Source organism: Aethina tumida, chromosome 3 (assembly GCF_024364675.1).
Source record: "Aethina tumida isolate Nest 87 chromosome 3, icAetTumi1.1, whole genome shotgun sequence".
Lineage (NCBI taxonomy): Eukaryota > Metazoa > Arthropoda > Insecta > Coleoptera > Nitidulidae > Aethina > Aethina tumida.
In genome coordinates, this window is record NC_065437.1 from 19,032,417 (window position 1) to 19,054,626 (window position 22,210).

Below are 22,210 nucleotides of genomic sequence, written 5' to 3' on the forward strand. Positions count from 1 at the left end.
ATAAAAAGCATTGATCTTTATAATTCTCCGTTTTATCTACAGAGAAAATTGCTTGTCTGCTGACGGTTATTGATGATAATCCAATATTATCCGGATGTGTAAGGAAAATTAAATTCTGATTGCTGGTGAAATTGCGGATTTTGCGATGGATTATTTAAACTGTTGGTTAGCCTGTTTGGGTAAAAGTTCAATTTTTATTATCTGATTAACATTGGAAACAATTTTATTTAAAGAGGAGTAAAATTTATTAACTGGAAATTGATAATAACTGTTACTGAGAATTAAAGTAAACTTATTCTTTTTTAATTAATTAAAATGTTTAATTTTATTTTAGATTTATATAATTGATTTATTAATTACATTATTTGAATTTTTTGCAAATAATATTTCTCCAAATCATTAATTAACAAGAAATTAATTTTTATTGCAACATAATCAAATAAAACATTAATCTCCTTAGAATATTAGTCAGTTTTCGCCTTTAGGTCGAAATTACGAGATAGTTGAAGCAAAAGGAATAGCTAGGGACCTTAATACTTCCTGTACGTACCGGTGCATATGCTCATATTACAAATTTCATAATGCTAACCCCCTAAATTATTACAGTCAGTATTTGGGGTACGTACTGTTTTATAGAATATACAAAATTATTTCGTTTGACGTTATTTATTATACCCCACTCATCAACCTAATTTATTCGATCTTCCACCATTCCAAACCTTCTTCTATATTCGAAGGTCAGTGCAAATTCCAAATGAGGGTCACAATTCCAGAGGCCAAAAGTTTATACAATGCAGGAATTTGTATATCTATTTCATATTATTCCAATCAGCTACCGTACGATTTATAGATAACTGCTGGTTTCTGAAAGCAAAGAGTCGCCAGTATCTATCTGGTCTTTCTGTGGTACCTCTTGGTCGTCCAGAGGCTCCTGCAGACCAGTGACACTATGCCAGATAATTCGTACCTGTTCAAATGTGGTTGATTGACGAAACTCAAATTATTAGTAGATGATCTCTTTGTCTGTATCAAACAAATTGAATGAATATATGAATCCAAAATTGGTTAATACCAATATTAATATACACAAGAAACCGTTAGTCCCCATACAATTTTAACTAAAGTTTAATAGAATTTAATACAATAATTCCAAAAATAATTCATATTTTATTTGATGTTCAAATTGTATTAACAGTAAACGGTTTTATAATCAAAATATTTAAAACAACAAGTCATTTAAATTAACATAAAATTCACCGCACTGCGACAAGACATAATTCTAACAGAGAGCCGGGAGGAAAAAATTACTTAATACTTTAACTCAATTTTTCCAGATAACTTAAACGCTCAATCTCCCATGTAATCTACTTAATTATGTTTATAATCTATAACGGGCGTTCTGGTATCGTTTATATGCATCGGCCGTAGCCGAAGGGGACCGCTTGCTCCCCGCTTGAACCGTGCACCGGATCCCCACCGCGATACAGCGTTCAATCCAACGTACCGACCGCACAAAAGAGAAACGCGACTGTTCCGGACACCCCGGAGCCCTGAGGCACATCGAGAGAACATACCCGAATTTTCCGGCGAACGTCTGACAACTTGCCCACAGCAAATCAACTTTCTGGGGGGACGTTAACTACTTCCGAAGTGACACATACAGTTCTGCATTGCCTCAAAGGCAAAATTTAATAGTTGGTATTACTAGAATTTTTTTTTAATTGCCAGGGCACCGTAGAATTTAATGAATAAAAGATTTAAATTATTCCGGGCTTACTAGTTTGGTCAATTTGAATATTCTGTACCATGCTCCGCAATTAAAAGGAGAATGTCTCGTATTTCCAATAGTGTTTTATCTTTAACGAGCAAACACAACGAACAGCTGCATTTGTTGGTTTTTAAATTAAACATTTTAATAAACCAATAAGGACAGTATTTTTCTGATCACAATATAAAATTCATTATTTACGTAAATTAATCCAATCCATCCATATTAATGAAGATTTAACGAAACTAACGAGCAACACAGCTGGTTATTTATTAGTTTTTTTTTTCGAGTAATTGTTATATTGTGTTGGGGCTAAAAAAAGTCACATCCCTGGAATAAAAAATGATTTTCAGAGTTTGAATTTAGGAAGTACAAGATATAAAGAATAGGGAGGTTGTGGAGATTGTAATATTGTTATTGACGATGAGAATAAACAATCATTAGCTGTTATCCATGAATAAGTTACAATTCCTTTTCAATAAAAAAATTACAAGTTTTTACTTGTATTTTTAGTAAATAAAACGTTAACACTTAAGAAGAATACTTGTTTATTATTAAAAATAATTAATAACTCGTTGACTTTATTACTATTTTTACGGTAAAAGGTTTCATAATAAAGTGGAAAATCTAAAAATATATTTCTAGGAAGCTAATTACGTCCCAGAGACTATATTAAGATGACAATAATCAGTACTTGAAATTAAATTGGAGTTTTTACAATAATAACATGATCATCATAATAATTATAGTATCTAATCAGTATTTCATTAATCATTGGAATAATTTGAGAAATTCTAATTCTACAGGTAAATTGTTTAGGTCCAGGATTTTTGTTTCCCTCTGATTTACCTTCACCATTTCCAACTCTTTTATTTTTCAGCTTTCTTTCATCCTTTTCCTTCTGCTTTTCTTCTGCATTTATAATTTCTTGTTAATATTGCTATAATCGTCGTGATTATATGGCTTTGTCCCGTCTATTTTGAGACATAGGTAGCTCAACAATAGAAAAAGGCTACATATTAGTTAAAACTGTAAAAAGACACGGAGTGTTTGCTAATCGTTGAGTTTGTCCTCATGAAGTCTGTCTGCAGACCTTGTACCACCGTTGATATCTGAATTTTCTCTAAAGAAAATTTAATTCCAATTGAACAGTGTAGTAGTTGTGTAACAACCAAGTTGATTGAGCAATTTTGATCAATTCCAGAATTTAACCATTTTTAGAAATGGATTTTTGGCAGTAGAATGTAGGCTATGATTATTAATTTGTTTTCACATGTATTTCGGTTTATAAAAATGATGACAATTTTGCAATTGGAATTTGTATTGCAGTTTATTATAACAATTTATATTTTGATCTATATATTTTTGTTTCCTTGTTTAATCAGAATTTAATTAATAGCTTTTTATTTAATTTGGAGACTACTAATAATAATAATTATATCTTCTGATATTAATAATAGTATTCAAATTACTTGTTTAAGAGTTGATTAAAGTTATGAATAACAGTTTTAGTAGGATACGTATAACTTAAATTGATCAAGATCCATTAAATAACAATTAAGTACATGTGCCTGAGAAAAATGTTTATGGAGTATTAAAATATAATGTACAGTTCCTGCATCACTTCTACAGAAAGGTTATACCTAATATTTTTTTATAAAAATCCTATTATGTCCCCGTGCAATAAATATACAATTGTACCAAACACGATCATGCAAGAGAATTTTCCACAACAATTACCTTAAGTGACTTACGTATGAAGTCATAATATTAATGGGATTCCGTTTCTAATTCAGAAACAGACCGATGAACAAATAAGCAATTAACAGAAATAACATAGCAGTGGGCATTAAACAATTCCGCTTTTGATGACATTTGTTGCATGCAAACAATGCAACTATGTATATCGTGTTATTTACATAAATGTGAAACAATAGCACGTACTAAATCTGACCCTTGAAATTAATTGTTCAGCGTTTTATTGTAGGCTAAAATATATGCAAAAATACCATATATAGATTATGTTTTTATATTTATTTAAATAAATTTCTTTATAAGTAATTAAGTGATTAAGGTAATGTTCTTTCTTCTTCTATATATTCGTTGTAATATATAACATCTATTTTAAATGCTGCGATTTGTTTTAAGTTTGTGTTTCAGTCTTTTAATGTCTCAAGTATGTAATTAAATTTTATTTATTATTATTTAGAATTCATAAGAGAATTAATCAACATTGTAATTCATCCTTTCTATTTAGATGGGTAAATTTAATTTGATAATTGTACATTTTTAATAATGTTGGTTATTTTTTCAAGTTATTATTAAGATTTATTTATTTATAAAATTGCAGAAAAAAGTGACTAAAAATATAAGTTTAAATTAATGATAATATATAAATATTTATTATATTTATTAAAGTTTTTGTAACAATGACTCATTGTCAATAATTTTAAGAAAGGGAAGAATGTCTTTTAAAACACATATTAGATTTAAAAGAGATCAATTATTTTTTCTTTAAATAAATTTTTATTTCATAAGAATGAAATTTAAATTAATAAAAGATAAATCCAGTAAATTGTAGAATCGTTATTATTTCAAGATTTATTTTCTCATAGTCCTTATTAAGAACCATAATTTAAATTGGAGTGGAATATGGAATATCTATCTATGGTAGAATTAGTGTGAATGTGTTAGATAACATTCACCTCATAATTCCCGAATTAACCCAATTGTTCAGTTATAACGTTACCAACTGTTGTGTGTGTGTTCAAGACTATGTTAATAGAGATGATTCTGCAAATTCACTTTGAAACCAATTGTTCGTTGGATTATTACTGACGGAAATTTAACCACACTTACTAGACACCAAATATAAACGTTAGCCTAGGTTATTATAACCATGATAAATATTAATTCCCAACACGTTGTTGTCAGGAAATCTATATGAGTTAGTTAACTACATCGCTTGGTCGTAGCGGTTTCGATTTATTGATTTTTTTAAAGTAAATAAATTAAGGTAAAGTAGGTCACCCACATCATTTTTAACAATTAATTTTATTTTAATTGTTACTAATGTTAATTAAATTTATACATTTGCAATTGAACAACATAAGAATAAATAGATGCACTACCACACTACTACAATGTTCCTATCATCCTATCACCTCCCTCAACATTCCCACGATTCAGGTTTCATCATTGACCTAACTTCACGATTCGGGCAATCTTTTCCTATATTTCCTTTATTCCATATATTACCGTTCCCATCCGGCAACAGTGTTTCAGAAACAGCTAACGGCTCGGCTCAGGTGAATGGAGGGGCGTCCGAGGGAGCGGCAGAACGGTCGATAGAGCTGCCGCCGCTTTGCCATGAATATTTCATACCCCCTCGCTAACCTTCTGTCACTCTACAATCTGACCTCTGCTCTAAAATGTCAACAGAAGTGAGTATACACATACACACACCTAGTACAATATTTAGGAAAGGGACGACGGACTAAATTATGTCAATTAAATGCCAGGAAGACTTTACCATTAACCAATTATGTGATGCTCAAAATTGGTTTTGAGCATGATTATTTCTTTCAAATGTCAATTTTAGTAATTACATTTTCACTAGAAAACCATAACATAAATAAGTTTTATAAAATTGTAACCACACGAAATCAAGTGTCAAAAGAGGTCATATATTTTATTTTATTTAAATTCTATTAATAAAATTTCAATCTTATGTGAAATATATTCAAGGACTAGAAATGTCTCTGTTGATTTAAAGGTATTCAAGTCGTGTAAAGATCTCGGTTAATATGTGACGGGCTCCAGCTTTAATCTGATCACGTAAAACAATCGTTGATACAGACTAAATCTGTCGTTTAAAACTTTGCTCATAAAAAGGATGTGCCGATTTTGGAAATTTATTACCAAATCTTTATGTAAAGGATGTAACCACCACTTATTATAAATTATTGGTTGGTTCTTTAAAATGACTATTTTATCAATATTTTTTAATTCTTTAGAAAATTAGAAAATTTATTAGAAAAAATGAAGAAAGATACGATTGTGGTGGTAATCGTACCTTTCTTCACTTGTTCTAATGAATTTTCTGTTATTATTATCTAATTATTGGTATTTTAAAATAACCCAACTTTTTTTAGAAAGGCTACCAAAAAACTGTGTGGTAATCATATCTTTTCTCACTTTTTCTAATGAATTTTCTATTATTATTATCTAATTATGGGTATATTGAAATAATCCAACTTTTTTTAGAAAGGCTAAAGAGAGAAGAGATTACAAAATAAAAATATGGTTAATTACCAAAAAGCTGTGAAATAAGTATAGTAATTACGTTGAAAAAATTGGTTGTAATAATAAGAACATTAATTACTCTTATCGATGGTTTTGCTTTTTTCTGTTCTTGTTGATAGATTACCTATATATTAGAATTTCTTTACATTAAATTATACTAGAGTTCATAATCTTCATAATAATTATTAATATATATCGTATATATTAAATACTACCATTATTAATACTATCGAGGGCACAAAAAACATAAATTAATTTAAATTTAAATTTCGACCACCAGAAGTAATGATGGAAATTCCAAAATAAATATTAAAAGTTTAATCGCGAGGCTTGACTTTATGAACGTAATGATTAACTATCAATCATGCATTTTTGACGACATTTTTTATGTATCGTATTATTGCGAGCATTCAACGAACACAGTGGAGTTTCGTGTTCGAGTTCCATTTACAGTTTCCATATTTAGAAATATGCAAATAGACCGAAGCGGCAGTTAAATTGGCATAGAAGAAGATAGCAGCAACCCGCTATTGGTCTCAAGGGTGTGACGTCGCGTTCCTGCACCAATCAACCCCCGGCAAAAGGCGCGCTTGCCCTTTGGCGGCGGCCCGCCCCCGCGTACCTCGGCCTCGCCGCCTCAGACCAGACGCGTGCTGCCATACAGGAGCGGTCGCACGTTCGCCGGGAGTGTGAACCGCCACCGCAGTGCACCTGGACATCATCACCGTGGATACTCGCGGGCAAACCGGCCCGGGTGCCACCCTCGGCCTACTCGGAGAGTCGCGTGTCGCCAACAACATACGCGGATTTTTCTCCAGCAGGATCGGAAACGCGCTTCCGGACACAGGTAAGTCAATAACTTCTTCTATGTTGAACTTTATATTGTCTGCGGGTTAATTGGTATCTGCTGCCGATTTTCTTTACCTGCTTTCGGTATTTTCAGCAGATATTGATTAGCCCATTCATCGAGCATGTATATCGTTCCTGACTATGTAAACAAGATGGCTGGCTTTCGGCTTTAATATTCAAAATGGCTGCAATCAATATATTGTTATGTAATTATTTGACTTCGCTTATTTTCCATGTACTTATTCAATTACACAAAATCCATTAAAAACTTGATGCTTTTATTCTCAACTGCTATCGGAGTATAAACTAATATGTTTTTAAATTTATCAAAAACTTAGAAAAAAATTAACGCAAACTACATCAAATCTTTTGCTACGACAAATTCATTTACTTAGAATTAGTTTAACACAGTTTAAAGCATTTTAAAAGATGTGAACATTCCAGTGAGCGTAGAAGTGATCACTACCCAAAATAAATTCATACATGTGTCATAACACTTGTTAAATTATTGAGTTAATTTCGTTTTACATCCGTTTTATATGTACATGTTAAATTGTATTATAATATGATACTTTAGTTACTTGAATCTGTGTTAAGCAATATTCTTTTTTGTACACTTGTTATAATATCAATAATAAGGATCTCTATTTTTTTTAATTTTATATATTTTTAGTATTTCAAAGTACCAAATCCATCCAAATGCACATTTCTTCTCTTGCCTAGATTAAAATTTAAAATGTTTGTGATAGCAGTTGAGCTAATAAAAATGGTGGAAAGCAATTGATCGAATTTTGTCGAGTTGGTTCGCGCCGAAACCTCCGCGATCCTTAAAACGTTCGACGGGGTGCGGGGGGATAAGCGCAGTGCCTCCCCACCCGGCGCTAGCAAAAATTCTAATAGATTGTTGTATGTCCAGGTTAATCCGATGGCACTGCGCTCCCCCGCCCCCGTTGAGCCGCTCTAATCACCGCTGAATATACAAGAAAAAAACTGTGCGACTTTTGGACGAAGGTGGTGTGAATAGCGGGCCGGCAAGATGACGACGATACCAATAATCAACATGGAGTATAGCGAGTTAAAGGAAGTGGTGTGGACGAAGTTGCAGGAACCGCGTACGCAAAGAAAGTTGGTGTTGATCATCGTGTCGATAGCGCTTTTGCTGGATAATATGCTGTACATGGTAATAGTGCCAATAATCCCCGATTATCTGCGATACATAGGTGCCTACCCCGACGATCCCCTTCCGGGAAACGTAACAGTTCCACCAGGTACGCCGGTCAAGCACGACCACCACGGCCAGGACTCGGCTACAGGCATCCTATTCGCCTCCAAAGCCATCGTCCAGCTGATGGTGAACCCGTTTTCCGGGGCGCTGATCGACCGTATTGGCTACGACATACCGATGATGATTGGGCTGACAATCATGTTCCTGTCGACAGCGGTGTTCGCGTGCGGCCGAAGCTATGGCCTCCTCTTCTTCGCCAGAAGCCTTCAGGGAGTGGGTTCGGCTTTCGCGGACACCTCAGGACTCGCCATGATCGCGGATCGCTTTACCGAAGAGAACGAGCGTTCGAAAGCGTTGGGAATAGCGTTAGCCTTCATCAGTTTCGGCTGCCTGGTGGCGCCCCCCTTCGGTGGAGCCCTGTACCAATTCGCAGGCAAGGAAATGCCCTTTCTGATCCTCGCTTTCGTTTCACTAGCCGACGGATTCATGCTTCTGCTGGTCATGAAACCAATAAAAGAACAAATCAAAGAGTCCCAAATGGTAAAACCACCTTCTGTACCAATATGGAGACTGTTCATGGATCCTTACATCGCGGTATGTTCAGGTGCCCTAATGATGTCAAACGTAGCTTTGGCTTTCCTCGAGCCGACTATCTCGTTATGGATGGAGGACAACCTTACCACGGACAACTGGAAAATCGGAATGATATGGTTGCCAGCGTTCTTCCCCCACGTTTTTGGTGTTATTCTTACAGTAAAAATGGCAAAGAAATATCCGCACTACCAATGGATAATGGCGGCAGGGGGATTAGCCTTAGAAGGTCTCTGCTGCTTCATCATTCCATTTGCCGGTTCCTACAAAGGCCTGATGATACCAATATGCGGAATTTGCTTTGGAATAGCTCTAATAGATACAGCTCTCCTACCAACCCTTGGGTACCTGGTGGACGTGCGATACGTTTCTGTTTATGGAAGCATTTACGCCATAGCCGATATATCTTATTCAGTAGCATATGCAGTAGGGCCTATCATAGCAGGCGGAGTAGTGGAAGCTATAGGTTTCACAGCGTTAAACGTAGGCATAGCCTTTTCTAATCTACTTTACGCACCAGTTTTGATGTATCTCAAAGACATCTATGACTTTAAACCATTCGAAAACGAAGCAAATATTCTCATGTCGGACCCTCCGAACAAGGAATATCAGACTTATTCGATGCAAGAACAAAAACCGATTTCAACGGACATTCAGAATCATCTGGAATACAAACAGCAAGAAACCAGTCTTGATAACAATTATCAACAAAATTATGACCAAGGGTATCAACAACAGGATTATCAACAACAAAATTATTCTCAAAATTATCAGCAACAGCAGCCTTATCAAGAAACCCCATACCAGCAGCCGGCTCAAAGGCCCGCAGGTCGAGTGTTGCCACAACAACCAGAAGCACCACAGGCAAACCCATTTAGGACACAAGCCACAGGAGGAAATCCGTTTAGACAAGGTTTTTAGGCTCCATGTGTATATTGTACATTTATGTTAGCGTAGGCAAGAGTTTAGGTGTAGCAAACATTTCTAAATTTCTTAACCTAAAATAGAAGTTTATTTTAATTTTAAAAAATTTTAACACAACGGATCAATTTTTATGTTGGTTTAGGACTAATCGTATTAGAATTTATTACATTTAATTTTTTTTATTATTATACATTACATGCTAACGGATGGTAAGTAAAATGTCTGCTATATCTAAGTATATTTTCAAATATTTATTTTTAATTTCGTGTAAATAACACACCAGTTGTTCCTTTTACGTTGTATATATCGGCTGATTATAGTACTAATACAATATAAATAAAATTTAAGTGTGTGCTTGAGATATTTTCTACAATAATTTACTCCCAATAAAAAATACATAATTACATGTTTTCAAAATCGCCTTATATTATTTTCTAGTTTATTTTCATCGCTTGTAAAATGGTTGAGAACGACATAACTTATTAGAAGTAAGTATTGTAGATCTTAATTAAAAGGCTTATCTCAAGCACAACGCGGGATTAATTTTTAAGGACCTAGGATTAAGGTTTCAGTTAAAATTATATTTATTTTATACGTTAATCAACTAAACACATCACATACATATCAGAATCGAATGATTCGCTTATCTTATCGTGATAGGTCAACTTAAGTTGACCAACCTTAAAGTTAAGTCTAATGCGTAAGTTCTAGTCGTAGGGTTAAATCTTAAGCTTAGTGTAAGTCACAAAGTAGCCCGCATCACATGCCCCGTCTATTCCTTCAGATTTTTGTACATTTTTGGATTTTATTGGATCAGCTCTCAATAGGTCAATTTCCATGTGTATACAATATGTGTGCAAAATATCTTATTTTGCTATTAGTATATATACGTTCGGTAACCAGAAAAATTGCTCATTGTGTAGATATCTTGTAAGTGTAATTTTCAAAGTATTTATCAAGACGTCATATACTTAATGTTTATATGTAAAATTTATACATATATTTACATTTATAGACTAACTTTTAAAACTAATTCAACTGCAATTTGGAAACAGTCAAATATCGGCAGATCTACAATTGCAACTTACCGAACAATTGTAATAAATGAACAATATCTTTGGTAATTTCCAAATTGCACAAATAATTTCCAAATTACGAATTAAAGTAAACATATCAAGTATATCGTATACATATCAATATATCATAAACATATCACAATATTATGAAAATAATATACAAGATGCAAATAAATCTAGCCAGCTCCATATATTTTTAAGAAACTGAAATCTGGCTCTTTTTATTTGCATCTGCCTAAATAGATGTTAACCCCCTTTATAATCAACACTATCTAAATCCACTTAAAATGAGAACTAATAAAATCCGACTATTTAGCCAAACTTTCTAAAAGCATTGCATGAAGAATAATTTAGTTTATCTTGACACCTGTATGTCACAATATTACGAAAAGCTTATAGTTAATAATAACAACTAGCAAGGAGCAATAACTTAACTTATAAGCCTCTTTTTTTGACCAATAAGACGTTTACCACTACATCGAATGGTAGATGGAAAATATGTGTCCTTTTATTATAAGGTGCCTGTAGTTACTGAAAGACTTTCACTACTTTCAGAAAGCTTTTTATATTGATACAGATTTCAGGTCGTAATTAACTTCTTCCAAACAAATGGCAATTAGATATGTGTATAGTGTTTCTATGACATTTCGTTCGTAGAATTTGTATATTCTCGTAGTTAAATGGACATTCACATAATCCAATACTCTTTTCTATCATTATCGACAAGATAAAACACAGTCTCTAATCCATCATAGCTAGTTACTCATCTTTATGTATGTTAAGTCAGTATAAAAGTAAACACAAAAACCTTCTGAAAATAAGAAAAAGTATTTTCTACGCACTAATATTCCCTGCGTATAAAAGAGCTACTCTCATTTCAAGTTTTAAAAAACCTATGAAGAAAAGGAACAACGATTGCAGAATAAGTTCGTGTGCTGACAGACCATTAACTTTACTCAAATGAGAGTAGCTTATAATTTGTAATAAATGTTAAATATTACTAAATTCTAGTTGTATAGCGTTTAATTTTTCGTTTTACATTTGTTTGTAAAGTACTGACAGTTTAAAATGTTATCATACTGTATGAATGAAATATATTAGAATGTATTATATCAAGTAGGTCTAGTACTGTTAGTTGTAGGAATGAATTTGAAATAAGTGTATTATATTCGTCTTTAATTCAGTGTACTATAATTTAAATATACAATTGTTGTAATGGGTGCTGTTATATAGAATTATATTATTACCGTTGTAAGCACCTCTTTCTAAGGCTTGAACTCTTTCTGAATTTCTTGAACAGAGTTATTTTTCCTATTAGAATTTTATTTGTTGTTGGTTAGAAAGAGTTGAAGCCTTGTGATCAATAACATTGTACTGAAAACTGTCGAAATTCTGAATGGGTATATTAAAATTTATTGTTATTCAATGAGTTTGTTTTAATTATTTCCCAACTTTGAAGGAGAACATTTATTTATTGACAACTTCAAAACATCATTTACTATATATGACTCTAAGGTTAAGTGATTTTATTACTACACTGTACATACACTGTAGCTTTGAGCGTTTTAATCACTAACTAAAGTTAGTAGTATGACCCTTTAATGACGGACAGAAATTAGTTTAGAGTTAGTTGTTAATTCACTGACGGTATGAATAGCTAAACTTCTCTTCTCTTCAATATTTTTGGTCGTATAAATGGTATAATGTAATTCTTGATTATAAACTTTTCTAGACAGATGTTTTAATTAAACTCTAAAATGCCGTTTCATAATTATCAAACATTATTGTAAGAAGTACGAAGAAATAGAATAAAAGTAATAATTTAAAACATATGAAAATATGTTAAGCCATAAAACTGAACTTCTTTATTAATTAATACATGTAAAGTTGAAACTAAGTTGCTTCTACTTTTTACTTTTCCTTAGTTGAGATTTTTTATTTCTATACTTCTTGTCATCACAACTCCAATTAATTTACGCTGCTCAAAGAATTATTACAATAATTCAAAATCCTATCAAATAAGAAAATGGTAAGTTGCAATAACTAGGAATGAAAGCACTCAAATTTAAATGACAATGAATACGTTCCAACTCTCTCATTAAACGAAGTGGTCTTAGTGCGGACTTGTTCAAACTATAGACATAAAAATCCAATTTACAAGTAAAATGTTTTGAAATTTAACGAAGCGAAAACTGTGCAGTCTGACATGTTCTGGTGTAATTAGTTAAATTTACTTCGGAGTACTTTGTATCTGACGACATAGATAGTGTTAAGTCAAGAGTAACTTGATTGAGGTCGAATGATAGATATTTCTAAGCCGTTGCAGATTTATCTGAGACTAATTTAATCATCCATGATATAAATTTTAGTGTTATTTTAAAATTAGCTTTTATTTATTTAATTTTTTTTTTTTAAATATTGAACATTGCGCATAGAATGTTACACATCAGCTGACGAACCTGTGTTGAAACGTTCCCTTGGCAAGCTTCACCCTAGTATTGAGAGATAACGAACTGAGGGTGATTTGCTATGCGGTTGCCCTCTGTTATACAATGGAACCGACAGAATTAGCCAATTACTCTGCCCTGCGTGCTCTATGTTTTAATTACAATCTGATAATAGCATCCGTTTGTAACAAAATTTTATCGTCGGCTTTAGAACGAAACTGTTTTAATGTTATTAAAATACAATTATGCGAATTAGCCCTTTGTCTTTTGTTATGCATGTGCTAATTAATTTTCGTCTGAAATTTTACTTTATCATAATTAACCATGTTTTATACCGCAATTCGTATGGTGTGTGAGGTTTTGTAAACAATAAACTTCCAAACAAAGACGTATATAATTAAATTGCCAATTAAAATGTTGTAACTGTCTGGAACCTTTCAAAGTATTAATAAAAAATTTGCATTTAGTCTATTAGAAAATTATTTTTCGTTTCCATTACTTTATTTCAAATTTAACTTTATAACAATAACACTAAACTCTAGTGATTCCATAATTATTACATTTTTGGAATATTTTGGAAATTTATTTGTGGGTAAATCCACGTCATATTAATGTTAATAAATTATTAGTTTTTGTTTACCCTCATAATAACAACAGCTGTGTATTAACCACATTCTTCTTAATATATATAACATCTAAATGATTCCTTATTACAGGGGTGGTTCATGAGGCAGAAATTTCGCTCCTCCTCTATATTACGGTCTTATAATGGCAGGAAACACTTTCATTCACTATCCTGCTCCATAAAAGGTTGTCTAGCAAGATTTATAAAGTCGTGAAAGACTATCCTTATAAGAGGGTATAAATTTTTCAGAGGTGTTCACGTCAAAGAAAATGAACTAATTTATGCTTGGATGTTTAAATGTGTACACTACTTTATGATCTAGCTATTAAAGTTAATAGATGATAATAAATAAATTTCAAAATTGTTCAAAATTTTTCGAAAAATCCTTATAAAGCCATAATAATGAAGTATTTATGATCTCGTAGATGTTAAATAAACTCTTCAGCTGTCTGTAATGTAATATATTTGACACCTGCAAACCTACCCTTTAAATATAATCCCAGCTTTTCCAACTGAATCATACAATTTAGACGTAAAGGTAAAGTCGTGGCGTAATCTATCGATTATCCTGCGAGTGGGTCACAACCCTCCGTCTCTAGGGAGTCGTGTTTCTGTTTATAAAGCGGCACCAGCTCGTGTGCCGTGGTGTTCTCCAAAAAGAACACACAGCGTGTAGGGTGCTCGATCGTACTAGAAAACGGCCACCCTTTCATCTCGACTTACTTGAAATGTTGACCCAACTGATGAATTGATCTCCGTGATATAATTAAATTACGGAATACTGCCCCCTCAGCGTTTCAAAAAAAATCAATGGTACATTCCTGAGCAGGTGCATCCAAAAGGATATTTGAAGCAAATCAAGTACACCACTTCAATTTGTACAGTTGTATTATGTATTGTTTCACTTATTCGTCTTTTTCAAAGGACGATGACCACAAATTCTATATTATAAATTAATTATGTTTATAGTTACTTAGACACCGTTGTTTTAAAGAAATTGAAAAGTTTTTATAACTTTAATTCCATTTTTGGAACTTTCAAATAGTTGTAAAAGGTGTTAAGAGTTGTCCGCCAAAATAAAACAATACAAGAATGTGTCTGGGGATTTTCTGTGAAAGCTTATCAAATACAATTTTTAAAAGACCATTTTCTCATTTTGTTCTCCAAGTAAGAAGTAGAAGTGGATAATGCAATAAAAACTAACAACTTTCTTTTTCTGCGCCACTCCTTTTGCGCTTTCAGCGAGCCCATCTGAAATATCTGGCCTAATATAAGCTCCCCAGCGGGTCCCAAAAAATAAATATAGCTTTACGAAACTCATCTATTGTTCCACACCCGGTATGATGACGGAAGATGGAACATTAATATTCATAACACCGCCGTATTTCTGCAAGTCTTTATGTGAGGGTGCCATGGAGAATGGCAAACCAGCAGTGTCGGCGAGGGTGCATCGAAATATAAAACATTTATGATGGTTATAAGCGGGGTTGGCACACAACAACATTAAACTGCCATAAAAACCAATTTCCTAGCTTAATTAACTGGTTAATGTAAATTTTCCCCAAGCACTACGATCTGCAAATATTATTTATCGACCTAGTTTATGGCCCTATTTTTTTGTTTGTACTAAAGTAAAAGATCGCTGTATAAGGCAATATTTTTCATTTGAATATTATATAAGAAGTACAATCTTGAAAAAATATATTAAACTGAATAATCAAATTTATGTCGAAATTGCCAAGCGAAAAAATGTCATGAGGATGAATTCTGACAGTAATATAAATGGGGTATTAAGGTAGAAGATTCAAGTTAAAGTTAAGAATTTGACAGAAACATAAATTCGAAGCACGAAATCAGCATAACAAAATGACATGATTAAAAGACATATTAGATTCAATTTAACATTATAAACAACAACTTCTAGTTACTTTTTATGTAAAAAAAACTTTACTTAATATTTTCCTTGCAAACGTTTTAATAAGTTGAGTAAATTCTGCTGGTCAATATGAAAAGTCCTGTGATGATCCGGTAGTCCAATACACACTTGAGTAAATCGAATGTGTCGATAAGTCCCGTTGTAAGAAAAGATAAATTGGTATACAAACTGACTTTTTCCCTTGATGTGCAGACGAATTCATTTCATTCAGGTATGAAAAACTTCAAGACGGAGGGAAGTAAATTGGATTTTTTTTCTCGCCAGTGTGGGGCATTTCTCACGTTTTCCATTACGGATAAAGATTAGCATGGTGGGGTCGCAGATCTGTTTTATGACAGAAATACAAATTAGAATAATTGAAAGTGTCTGTTTTTAATCTTCTGACGACGTCTTAAAAAAAATCTAATTTAATTAAACTCTTTGTGTGGTTTCTTTGATAATGACACATTCAGATTAAATTTTGAATAATAAATTGCCTAATTACATTTATTTATTTAGGTATTTAGAAAGATGCCGCACGTCCAATTAACCATAAAACAAACGAAGTCCAATAGAGCGAACGACATTTACTACACCGGAAAAACTAGATGATGAAGTGTGTTCCAGGTTCCGTTCCGTTATTTCAATGAGTTCCTCATAACTTCCGGCCGGCTGAATAGAGAAGTGCGTCGCTTTGTTGGACGGACGTGTGTCGAGTCAATTGGGCGTGCGAAGGGTTTTGGTCCTTTTACGACCGCGGATCAGCGAGATTGGCTTTGTTAGCCCGATCCAGTCCGACCCCGTGTAGACGCTGAAAGAACCACGAGAGGCTTTAGTTTTTTTCCGAGTCGGGGTTGAGCGATGCCGTTCTCGTTTTCTTGCCGGGGTATGTAATTCGACCGACCGTGCGTAATTTAATGACTTGCAAATTTCGTCTCGGCTTTTTTCGTGTTTCAATTAGTTGTTGTGGGGAAGTTAATTGGAATGCAAATCTTTTGATAGAGTACTATCAAATATTGCGAAGTCTGGGCTAAATGTCCCAATTAGAAAGACAAACGCGACCAGCTTTATTTGTTTTACTAATTGGAATCTCACACAAACTAGTTTATACATGTGTACATGAATATACAGAGCGTTTCTTAATTGAAATAATGAATAAATGTTAAGTACATACCGTTGAAAAAATTATTTAAATAGTAATTAAACTACGTCTATTAGTTTTGTCATTAAAGTACATTTCTAATAAAATTTTACATAAATTATACATATTAACTCTTTTATATTACTTAACTATAGCATTGCAAAACTGAAAAAACAATATACACTATACATTCATTTGATATGGATAATTTGACATTATCATTATATTATCAGAAAAAATTTAAATAAACAATCTTCTCCATAAAGTAAACAAAATAGCATAAACAAAATGACTTTCAAATCGGCAATAAAATTAATATTATTAAATTGCATAAGAAATTAATAGAAATTAAAAAATCAAAATGTTAACCATTACATTTTTCTAATCAGTACTTGGTCGGTCCCCTCTTGTTCTACGAACCACCTCCACCCTTTTGACATATTCAAATCTACTGAAATTGTGGATCCATTTTTTTCCAAGAGCACTAGAAAGCTGCTCCAAATTTTGAGGCTGATGATTTCTAGTGAAAATTTTCTACGTTTTGTCCATGATATACTTCATCAAGTTCACGGCATGACAAAATACGGTTGTCAAAGTGTAATAATGTAGATTCATCTGATCTCGGACACATGCTTTGCGGTCAACCCGATGCTCCTAGTTTAACAAGGGGAGTCAAAAACATTTTCTGCCTCATGCAACTTTCTTCTGATAGTAGACAGATTTACAGTAACTCCATCATCACCACGAAACCTGTTATAGAGAATATATGATTTTGTCTACTAGAATTAATCAGAAAACGATCCTGTCTTGAGGTTGTAGCTCGTACTCGGCCACCACTACATTGTATTTTGGCATTACCAGTTTGTCGATAAGGATTCCAGACGTAACTTATTATATTGTGAGATATCACACATTTGCGCTCTTTTTTGTTGACTCAGATTGCCATGTTCCAAATTGGAGTGATAAATATACAAAAAATAAAATATATTTGCTGCAAATATTCAAAATAACCAAAATAAAACTATTGAAAAATAATTTTAAATCTATTTAATGTAGGAAATTTAAATTATCCACTAATCCACTATATATACTAACAAAGAAACGATATAAAAATAATATTCTTATAAACAATATTTCCTTTTTCGAAAAAAGCTGCTAAAATAATTAATTTTGTTCAATGTTGTATGTAATTTTCTATTTTCTATTACCACCCTATATATTATATTTAGAATTTTAAAAGACGTATACGGTAAATGAAAATTTTGTAATAAATTTAATAATATTCTCAAAGCAAACTAGAATCAATTCATTCATTTATTTGAGTAATTAATTGGAACCTCGTGTTTTGTAAACATACTTATAAATTCGCAATTTATTTGTATTTTAAAACAAACAGTTGTGATTGCACATGCCTTTAATAAATCGTTGTCATGAAAATAAATTGTAATCAATTAAGTAAAAACCTAATGGGCATTACACTAATTGGGAAAATATACTACGTGCGAAATAAAAACATAACACCTAGGTGTTAATAATAATTCATTCCAATTTGTTTTCTTTTTAGAAAAATTAACCTACTACAGAATAATAATTGATTAAAAATTAAACAAATATATTAAAGTATAAATTGTCAGAAGCTAATAATGTGTCGGACCCTCTCTTTGATTAAGACAAGACACTCATTGACGCGTCGTGTTATCGATCTAATGAGATTATCGATATTTTCTTACGGTATCTCATCTCACTCGAACTGAATCTGATGTCTTAGTCCGTAAATTCTTTAATCGTCGGCCCATCGTATCCCACACATGTTCCATTAGGGAAAGGTCTGAAAATGTGGGTGGCTAAGACAGAAAATTCAATTGGGAAGCTTCTAGGAAGTTCAATGTATTCCTAGCAATATGTCCTGTTGCAGTCCGGGATCTCCTTTTATATAGGAATGAAAATAAGGCTCCAAAACATCATCCACATATCGCTGTGACGTCACATTGCCACTAATGAAAACTGGTGGTGATTATTTCTTATTTTAATAAGGTACCCACTTGTATACCAAATTTTATGAAAATATCTGAATGCGTTCTGAGTGTTGCGTTTTTTTTACACATAGTATAAACCATGCAGGGTTTTCATAACTTATCTGAATTTTTTTAACCAGATATGCACTTCTAAATAATAAAAAAAAATCTAATTAAATTACAACAGAAAACGAACTGTTCAAAGTTTTCTCCATTGATCTGAAAGCAAACTTGGGCTTGATTGGCGTTAAAAATGTTCGTTATGTTAAGTTATGAAACACCCTGTATAGGTCTGCAAATTGTTTTATTTTCACATATTTGAGTCTCAATTAACCTTTTTTGCAGACCCATAGGATAAGATTGAAAAAACCTAACCTGAACTAAAAAAACAACATGAATATTTGTTTTATTGTTTGTTTAATTTTAAGGAATGTAAAACATATTACGTTTCTCGACATGATTTGTTGTTCCCCATTCAGCCTCATCAATTTTCCGTGGCCGCGCTGGCAAAGCGTATTCGTGTCTGAATTTGGTACACATGCTACTTCTCAGACCGACTGATGTGCACACATGTATTTTCTGAAACCGATATCGTATATCCAGGGGAGGGTAAAAGGAGAGAGTGGCAGAAACATTTCCAACTTTACTGTAATAGTCGGAACACATTACGCCTCTGGAATGGCCCCTCCCGGACTTAGTCAGAAAACGTGCCAGGAAATGATGGTCACATCTCCTATGGGAGTCATTCTTCTTAGTTGCTGTAGTAAACCGTGAAACATATCAGACGGTATAGAAACGCGCCAAGTTTGTTCGGGTTATGTTGTGGCATTTCCATTTTGTTGGCGAATTAATGTCATTAAGAAGTTAGTCCCAACCATAATTACGTTAATTCCTTAAGAAAATTGGTCCTCGTTTATTATTAAGAAGATTTTACGCCTTGGTTTATGCATTATGTTATTAGCTATGTTTTAAACCCAATAAAACTGTTTAATTAGTGCTTTTACTTTTATAACATAGATGTATTATAGTAACGATATTATTATTGTCAATTATAAGAAATAAATTACATTTCAAATTTGTACGCTTCATTTGTTTCATATTATATAGCAAAACATTAAATAAATAATTAAAATAATATTATAGTTCAATAATTACAAATTAAATTTAAAATGGACTGAGGTCTTCCAAGGTTACGTGTACTTAAACATAGAAATTGAGGTACATTATTAAATTACATATTTTAATTATGTATCAAGGAACTAAGTTCAAATTTAAAAGAATAGTAATTAAAACATTTTATACGTAGGTTATTAAAATTATTAAAAAGAAATAGTAGTAAAAAATTAACTGGCATTTATTTTTTATTTAATTAAAAGTTCTGTCATATATGTTAGAATTTTTAATTATTAATTAACTTTTAATTGAGTTAATTTATTCAACCGCATCATACGAGTCACATATCGTGATTTGTAAATTAGTTTTTAATTAAAAATATTGACGTAGGCAGTAATACAATTCTGTTTTTATATTTTTATTTAATTTTATTTCAAATCATAAATATGAATACGAAATTTTTAATTGTTTGTTCATATATACATGATAAAAAGCTTTATAAAATAAGCTTTATATAAATAAATTTCGATATATTTATGAACATATAGAAAATAGTATTTTTAGTGTAGTATGAACATCTTAATGCAATCAAATATGATATTTGACGAAAATAGTATTAATATTAATGTAATAGTATTAATGTATTAATGTATTAATGTAATGTATTGATAATTCGTTTGAAATTTAATAATCATGCACTTTTTAACATAACAATACAAGATAATATGTGCAATTTTATATTTCAAATTAAATGTATTTTTAAAATTTCAGAAAAATATCAAATTTTTTTAAAAAATATATAATTTGAGACATATTAAATTACCTTGAATTAAGATATGCCAATATTTTATATCAAATTTCGAGATATTGATTTTTTATGAAATATTTATTTTTAGACACACTCAGTTTTTTTCTGTCCAGTGTAACATATAATTAAATTTAATGAATTCAAACTTTTAATTTGCCATGCATTTTATTTTTTTAACATGGGACAATACTGATTTATAAAATATATTTTATTAAATAAATGATAATTAAACTGTAGGTTGTTTTACTGATTATAGAAGTATATAAAATAATTTTTCTATGTAAAAACAACTTAGAACAACACTTCTTATAACATTTACGACGATATTAATAATGTCATAAAATGTCGAAATTCAACCTACAACATTTATAGGCGCATCTAAATCTATATTGACTTATGAGATCATTTTCGATAGGTAATTTAGACGCATGCTCGGGCAGTAATTAAACTTTTGCCGTCGACTACAATGACACCATTTTAATAGCTGGATCGTATACGGGGCCGCCCTTCGCAATAACCTACTGCCATAAATAATGTGCAGACGCACGGTTGTCCGCAGGAGATTGTCGTACGGTTACGGACCCCGCCGAAAGGGATTACTCCAGTTGAGCGTGTAATCCTCAGTATCGCGACAAGGAATTAGCGCTCCGATAACCTTTCTCCCCGCAAGTTTTCCTACCATTGTTTCGGCTTTATTACATCCCGATGTGGAACAGGATGAGGCAGATACAATTTCCTGTTAGGAACCCAGTACGATAAACGTGTCAGATTATGGTTATTGCGATTTACGTTTTCGGTTTCATTTACGGCTGCGTCGGTTAAGTAGGTTTTCTGTCATTGGCAATTTGTTAAAAAAATCATTGTTATTTTGAAACTTTATTAACAAATATAGGTTTATCGGCTATAACGATGCTATTAATATTTAAGAAACAAATGGTATTTGTATTATAATAAACAATATTCTATGTCGTAATCATCAAATACGACATAACCGATTTCGACGGAGAATTTTTTGATATTGGGCAATTTTTTAGTCATTTTTAAAATGTATCTTCTTTGTGAACCCCTACTTTCAAGACAAAAATACATACTAGCGTTAAACACCGGCTTAGCTAAAAGCATTCAAAATGTTCTCAAGTCTACAGATTCCAAAATATTGAGTTAAATAACTGCTAATATTTTTGTGGAGGTGTTTTCTGATATCTGCCCACTTTTTTCTTAATTATCTGGATTTCGTTATTATACGGTCATCCAAAGTCGAACGATTTTTCAAAAATCGCTATTTTTAGATGGCTGTAACTTTTTCCTCGGAACTTCGATTTGCTTCAAATTAACAGGGATGTTAGTCTATTACGTTCCCAACAAGCCAGGAATGGTATCGAGCATTTACATCATTGCTGTTGTTTAG

The 22,210-nt window shown here is 32.2% G+C and overlaps 2 protein-coding genes across 2 annotated transcripts in view; both read left to right on the forward strand.

The window, feature by feature from the left end:
• Positions 1–6,786: 6,786 nt before the first annotated feature.
• Positions 6,787–12,164, forward strand: LOC109593868 (vesicular acetylcholine transporter). The gene is made up of 2 exons (XM_020008998.2): positions 6,787–6,920; positions 7,839–12,164. The coding sequence occupies exon 2, from the start codon at positions 7,959–7,961 to the stop codon at positions 9,657–9,659; it is 1,701 nt and encodes a 566-aa protein (XP_019864557.1). The 5' UTR covers positions 6,787–6,920; positions 7,839–7,958; the 3' UTR covers positions 9,660–12,164.
• LOC109593867 (choline O-acetyltransferase) overlaps positions 6,792–22,210 on the forward strand; it is a 44,477-nt gene continuing 29,058 nt past the window's right edge. The window contains exon 1 of the mRNA XM_020008996.2: positions 6,792–6,920. The gene's annotated coding sequence lies outside the window, so the exon portion shown is untranslated. The remainder of the gene's footprint in view (positions 6,921–22,210) is intronic.

What these genes read in the sequence shown, in the direction of transcription:
- LOC109593868 (XM_020008998.2), top strand. Translation starts at nt 7,959, where the DNA reads ATGACGACGATACCAATAATCAACATGGAGTATAGCGAGTTAAAGGAA.